The 6817-nt window shown below is 49.6% G+C and overlaps 1 protein-coding gene across 3 annotated transcripts in view; it reads left to right on the top strand.

Moving 5' to 3' along the window:
• Positions 1-2111: 2111 nt before the first annotated feature.
• Positions 2112-6817, top strand: part of UBN2 (ubinuclein 2) — a 49522-nt gene continuing 44816 nt past the window's right edge. For 2 of the 3 annotated variants that reach the window (XM_075078815.1, XM_075078805.1), the window contains exon 1: positions 2112-2614. In XM_075078815.1, the coding sequence (XP_074934916.1) occupies positions 2150-2614 (465 nt within the window). In that variant the 5' untranslated portion in view covers positions 2112-2149. Of the gene's footprint in view, positions 2615-2781; positions 3145-6817 lie in introns of those variants that run through there. The other variant, XM_075078824.1, reaches the window with a different exon arrangement.

The following is a 6817-nucleotide window of genomic DNA, read 5'->3' as shown; positions in this document are numbered from 1 at the left end:
GGAAAGCCCCCTTTCTACCATCACAAGGTTTAATGATGTAGACTACATAGAAACTTTGATGAGAACTAGAATCTTCCTGGCAGGATCTACAGGTCTGGAGCTTAGCAATACTTACTCAGTGCGAATCCAGAAATACATTGCCTATTATGTGCATCATCAGCTGTAGAAAATTCTGAACAGAACAAGTGGGATTTCCAAATAATTTTATTATGATGCTGAAAGTAAAAACATGTTTGAGGCATACCTCTACTGAGCTTGCTAGTCATAATAGAACATGCAAGGTTTGAAGACAAAACAAGTCCCTTTAACTCAGCAAAGCCTTTCAAGCTTCAAAAGGAGACAGCCTATGTTTCTCAGATCAGGTCAGTTGTTCCACTGACTTCCTACTGCAAGCAGTATTCCGGAATGTCCTCCATTCCCTGTTAGTGAAATCATAACTTTCAATAACACCATTCTAGTGTCATGGATCTTCTCTGGAGCCTAGATGAAAGCAAGCAGTCAAGTCAAAAGACTTCATATGCAATGAAAGGAAAACATCAAGCACTGTGATGAATGCAGTCTGGAAAGCAGAGTAATGTGCTGCACAGAATGGTCTGCTATAATTATCCAAAATAATATACATATGTAAATTATGTTTGCTTTGCATAACTTGAGTACATTTTTAAAACGAGAACAAAACCCCTCCTACCTAGTATTTCTGAGCCTAAAAAAGAGCGAAAAATGCTACCGCCTTTCTCTCCGCTCCAATGAAGCTGGAGAACAAAATGCACGTGAAGATGTTCATATCTTCCTGAAACTTAGCCATGCCTTGGTGGCACACCTCCATCTGGAAATACCAGCCATCAGTCTGTCAGTGTAGGTGGTGACAGACTGAAACACTTGCACTGTTTCCAGGCAGCTCCTGCTCAAGAAGGAAGTCTCGCTGCTGCTCATACCCTGCCTTCCTTGCGTTGTCCTGTCTAGAGGTCAACTCTTCTCGCCAATCCACAGCCAGAACCGGTACCCTGAAGCCCAGGCACGGCCGCAGGACAAGCTGCCTGTCCTCAGAGGACAGCCTGGCGACCAGAGCAGCGCCTGCTGTTCTGCAGGAGCACGCTGGGCTTGACCTCTCACGGATCAATTTTGTCAAACCCTTATCTCAGCCGATCCAGCGGTGCTTCATACGGTGTGAGTTGATGCCACCAAGAAAAGGCGCCTTCGTACCGTCGCCCCTCCAGCCTGGAAACGGTCGGTCTCGCCCGCAACTGAACTCTCGACCGTGTTTTGGATTTAAGGGTGGTTTTTTTTCTGTGGTGACTGACCTACAACGGCTGAATTCCAGAGGCCTCAGAGCACCTTCCTCTAAGCAGGCCCGCGGGCCCGGCGGCCACCCCACGCTGCCCCGAGCGGAGGAGCATCGCACAGCCCCCTCACCCCTGCTGCCGGCGGCGGGGGCAGCCCCCGTCCCATCGAGTGCTCCCGCCGCCCCGTCAACCCCGAGAAGCCCGGGCCGGGGCTGCCCCTTCCTCCCGCCCCGCGCCTCAGGGGACGGGGGCGATCCCAGTCGAGGCCTCTCCCCTGGAGCCAACGGCCGCCCTCAGGAAGCCGCGAGGTGGAAGGGGGAAGGAGAGGGGAGGCGGAGGGGCGGCCGCCATTGCCCCGCGACGGTTGTGCCGGCGGGCGGGGCAGCCGCCAGGCCGGCGAGCAGTCCCGGTGCAGGCTGCGGGCCGCGGGCCCTTTAAGGCGCCGACGGCGGGCAGCGTGCACATCGCCAAGGCAACCGGGGGCGGGCGCCGGCCGCCGCGGCGTGTAGGCGCCGGCGGCCGCGCTGACGTCGGGGGGAAGCTGAGCAATAACAACAGCGACGCGGGGCGGCGCGCCGGTGTCGGCGCCCGCGGTGCGCCTGCGCGGCCTGCGGGCCTGCTTCTATTTATGTGGGGGGGCGCCAAGATGGCGGGGGTGGAGGCGGCGAGGAGAACGTAGGGGGCAGCTCCGACCGGGCGGCGGTGGGGGGAGGGGAGAGGAGAGGAGGAGGAGGAGGAGGAGGAGCCGGTGGGAGGGAGCGCGGAGAGCGGTGTCACCGAACGCGTGAGGCGGGGGCCGGCGAACGGCGGGCGGGCGGGGGGTGGGGGGGCGGCCGAGGAGGAGGAGGAGGAGGAGGAGGAGGAGGATGGCGGAGCCGCGGCGGGTGCCGTTTATTAGCCTGTCACCCGTGAGGCGCCGCGAGGGCGAGAGCCCGGCGCTGGAGCGGGAGCCGGGGGGCCGCGAGCTGGAGCCGCCGGCGGCGGGCCGCGAGGCGCCGCTGTTGGCGCCCCCAGAGCCGCCGCACGAGCTCTCCCGGCCGGAGCCGCCGCCGCCCCGGGAGAGCGCCGCCCGCCTGGAGCCGCCCCGGGAGACCGGCCGGCCGGAGCAGCAGCCGCAGCGGGAGCCCCCCCGGCCCGAGCCGCCGCCGCTGCCGCCGCCGCCGCAGCAGCAGCTACCACCGCCGCCGCGCCAGAGCAGCCGGCAGGAGCCGCCGCAAGAGGCGCTCCCGCTCCGCCAGACGGTCCGCCTGGAGGTGGTGCTGAAGGACCCCACCGAAGAGGGCTGCGTGGAGTTCAGCTACCCGGAGCTGCTGCTGTGCGGGGACTCGCGGGTACGGGACCTCCCCTTCCTTTCCCCTTCCCCCTCCCCTCCCGCCGGGCCGGGCCCCGCCGCCCGCCCGTCCTCCCTCCCCGCCCAGGGCCAGCTGCCCGCGTCCGCGGCCTCGCCGATAACGTTATCGGCGGCCCGTCCTGCTCAGGGGTGGTCCCGGCCCGGCGGGGCGGCGCCCTGGAGGGAAGTCCGGCGGCCTCGCCGTCGCTCCGGGCTCCTCTGGGACCGGGGTTGCGTCTGTGCCCTTAGGGGGGGGACGGGACGGTAGAAGGGGAGACTTCGCACTTGTCGGCCCTGAGCTGGACTAGGGATCCCGAGTGGCTTTTCCGGGAGCTCCCGGCGTTTGCTGCGAGCAGGGGCGCGGGAGCGCCGGTTTTTTGTGGCCCGCTTACCCCAGCTCCCTTCCTCTCACCTTGCCTGCCCGGGGAGCGGTAGTGTTGCATCCTTCCTTCCTGGAAGCTTTTTCTGGCAGCTAAGCGAAACTGTTATCATGCCGGTCGGTGTTCCAGATTGTCAGTAGGCTGTGTGCAGGTAAACGAGGAGCTATTAGCCCGGCTTTGCTACCAGCCTTGAGAAGCAGTGAAGTGAGCATTAGCAGACTTGGAGATGAGTTTCTGCACTCTTGGCGGGTGGGGGGGCAGGGATGGATGAGAGTTAATGTTAAAATGAGAACTTTACCTGTAACAGGTAAGAACTTAATTCACGGTGAAGAAGTACTTTCCCTTTTCCTGTTCCTCCCAACCAGATAATATTTGGTACTCGAACTGCTTTGGTTTTTAAGGAGAAAAGCTTGTGCAGACAACTTGAAGAAGCAATCAGCATTAGCTAATCAACAGGACCCAGTGTTGAAGTAGGAAGGAGAGACACATGTCCTTAACCTGGACGCACTCGTTCTTAGTGAGTTGAGGATACTGAGGTTGCACTTGGTTTAGGTATTTGTGGCTCCTTTTAATTCTGGTGTACCGACAATTTTAGAGAAAGTTTACATCATCTTGGACAGGGCAAAGGGTAAGGGAATAATTACTACTGAGAAGGTTGTGGTAGGTCTGGTGATTAAAGCAAACCTCAAATACTAGTACTGATATTGCCATTGGATTTTTACATCCAGCACAAACAGAACAATAATTAAAACCTCTGTTTTATGAACCAAGGTGTTACTAGCTGATGACGAGGCCATAACTGTACTTATCAGCCTGCTTGCTTTTTTTGTTCTGTAGTAAGAGGGATGTAGAACTAGATTGTGTTCAAATGTGGAAGACAGAAAAATCAAATTACTCTGATTTTAATCCCTCTGAGATGTTCTGATGCAAGTTAAAAGGTTCCTTCTGTTCATCCTGTCCTACAGCTGTACTGGGCAAACAGTGCCAGTTATGACTCCTCTGAATTATTCTAGCAGTACTCTGCTGCTCTGTGAAGTGCCACCTTTCTGAGCAGTTCCTATATGAAGGTGAAAACTGTAGTAGTGTTTTTAAGTGGTTTAATATGTGGAGGCTGACTTTTTCCACGGGCAATTCCCAGTTCCATAACTGCCTTTTTCTGGAGGTTGGTAATATGCTAATGACATAATCACATAAAATGACTTTATGAAGTATAAATGACTTAATAAAATTACTTTATGTAGTTCTGATGCAAATTCCACATCTTCTGGGGGGAGCATTGAATTAGGGGATTATTGGTACAGTTGGGTTGAGACAGCTTTTCAGGTAGAAATAGCTATAGAAGTGCTTTATAAGAAACTGTGTATGTTTTTCAGCTCTCTGTAAAGTGCATATTGAAATGAACGGATTATAATGGTCTGTCTGTTGCTGGACTGTGTGGAACAATCAGCTCATTATGTAAAACAGTGTCATAAATTTGATCCTTTTAAAGTTATTCTGGACTTTTATTCTCATTTAAAAACTGTTGTGTACTTGGCTTGTCAGTAGCTTCTTGCTTGCTATGTGGTAGAAGCTGGAAAAGCTGCTCTGATATGGTAGGAAGGAATTAAAATCTTATATTAATCAGTATGAAAAGAGAGGGGAAATATATTTTAGACAGGAATAAAATTAGTGAATGCTGGTTCCTTCATAGTTAAAGCCAATACAAGAGGAGAATTTATTCTGCACAGTGCAGGAGGCTTAGGATGACACAAGTCTGGTTTTTACCCTACTAGTTCTCAGACCAACAAATTATGTAACCTGTTGGACGTCCTAAAGTAGGAAAAAATTGAAACGAAAACTGATCTTGCTTGTGGAGTAGAATAGATGTGGTGATTTTTACCAGTTAATGCAGCAGAGAAAACTACCTTGTTAAAATGAAGCTTGACCAAGAAATGCCTGGCCTCCAACTACTCTTCTGTGGAATCTTAGATTTGCTCTTTCCAAGTAGGTAGTAACTAGTCTGCAGTCAATGCTGTGGTTTTAAATGGAGTTTTGGATTTCCAAGTTTGTTGTTGTTTCAGTAATGATTCAGTTTAAAATGAAAAGTTCTTATGAACTTAGCTATGCAAACTGTTTTTGTAGGGTGAATATTGATTGGGTTCTCTGAAAGGTGTTGTTGACTCCTTATCCCTTCTAAGAAGTTGCTCGACTTCCTTGTAATTATTCCCATTGAAGTTCAACATTGCAAAATTAGGAGCTTGTCTTGCGATCTTGTTGTGTTGCTTGGAACTGGAGCAACCAAGAAAGGTTCTCTGGAGGCAGGCTGTTCTGGGAAGGCAAAGGCTGGTGCACAGAAGTAATTTCAAACATTGCTTCAATAGTTCTCTTTACGAAACAGTAGCGAATCCCCAAACTTATTTAACAAGATGAAAGCAACTTCTATTTTTTTACTCCAAATTTGGGTTTCTAGCCTGAATCGGAAGCTAGTGGAAATGTTTATGTCAGAATCTCATGCTGTCCTTGTCCTGCTTTTTTTGCCTTGGTAAAGAGAACATCCTTTGATAGGGTTGTTGGTAAAGTTAATCTTTTGGCAGTAATTACTTATGTAAAGTTAGTGTGATTGAAGGCTTAAGAGTTCTGCCTCTTAAACTGGCAGAAGTGAAAGTGCGCTCCCTTTTCTGATGGTGCAGCTGAAGGTTGGTACATAAGTAAAACAACTCAAAAGCGGGTGAGCCAGAAGCCTGCATTGGCTTCTGTCAAGCAGGCTGCAAAGGTGCTGAAGTAGTACTGTCTTAAAGTTGCAGCAAAAGTCTGAGAACCATTCATCAGGGACCTCAGAAACCACCAAAACTTGCTTAAATTTGAGATGCCAGTAGCACTTAACTAATCAAAGTGATAGTCAGCTACAGCTTTGAGAGTTTGGTGGCGAAAGGCAAGTTAACACTTAGGTACTAAATTTTGCTTGACCTCTGGCCTCAACCTTGTCTCATTTCACAATTTAAAAAAAATTTGCCTGGCAGAAGATGTGGAATATGTTTTCCCAGCTAAAAGCAGAAAAAGTCTTGCATGAATGGAGCTGTATTTTAAATTGTGCCTGAAGAAAATATGTATGTAGCTTAAACTTATGTTTCAGGGTTAACTATAACCTCTATTAATATTTTCTCTAAATACTTAGTTGAGAAAATATAAGATAATTATGTGGTGTTTGCAGTTTTGATCAACTTACCTTACTTATCACGTTGGTCTTGATACTGTTGTTGAGCTAGTTTCACTATTTGGTCACCACTTAGCCAATCTATTGGCTTTCATACTGTGGAGGAAGGATCTTGCTTTTCTGAACCTAGTGCTGGATTTTTGCTCTGTCTTAGTCTACCATAAATTTTTGCTTATTCATTGAGTGGTCTCTGTACAGTAAAGTTAGTTGTCATCTATAAAGTTCTGTAAAATAGAACTCCATTCCACCATATTTTAGCATACTAGTACCTTCACTCCCTTCCAACAGTTACTGTATTTTATGTGAACTCTCGTGTGAAGAAGGCAGCCCTGTTTCTCTGCCATACCTTTTTAAAAAATAAACCTATGTATACCCTTGATTACTGTTCATTGACTTCATGTCAGTGAAAATCTTTCTCAAAAAAAAAAAGGGGAGGGAGGTGCTTTTTGCTTATTTCTACAGCTGGAATATTAAATATCTGTTGTCCTTGTGGCTGTCACAGTGGCAATCTTGTAGAATTCATGCCATGGTAACTGAAGTTATCTGAAGAAAAAAACAACAGTACAAGAGTTAAAGGAGTTAGATTAGTTATGCTTGTAACTTACTGAGCTTTTTAGTCTTCTGTCTGCTT

This window comes from Phalacrocorax aristotelis, chromosome 1 (genome assembly GCF_949628215.1).
Source record: "Phalacrocorax aristotelis chromosome 1, bGulAri2.1, whole genome shotgun sequence".
Lineage (NCBI taxonomy): Eukaryota > Metazoa > Chordata > Aves > Suliformes > Phalacrocoracidae > Phalacrocorax > Phalacrocorax aristotelis.
The sequence above is the reverse complement of the archived record's forward strand: the minus strand, read 5'-3'. Positions and strand labels throughout refer to the sequence as shown.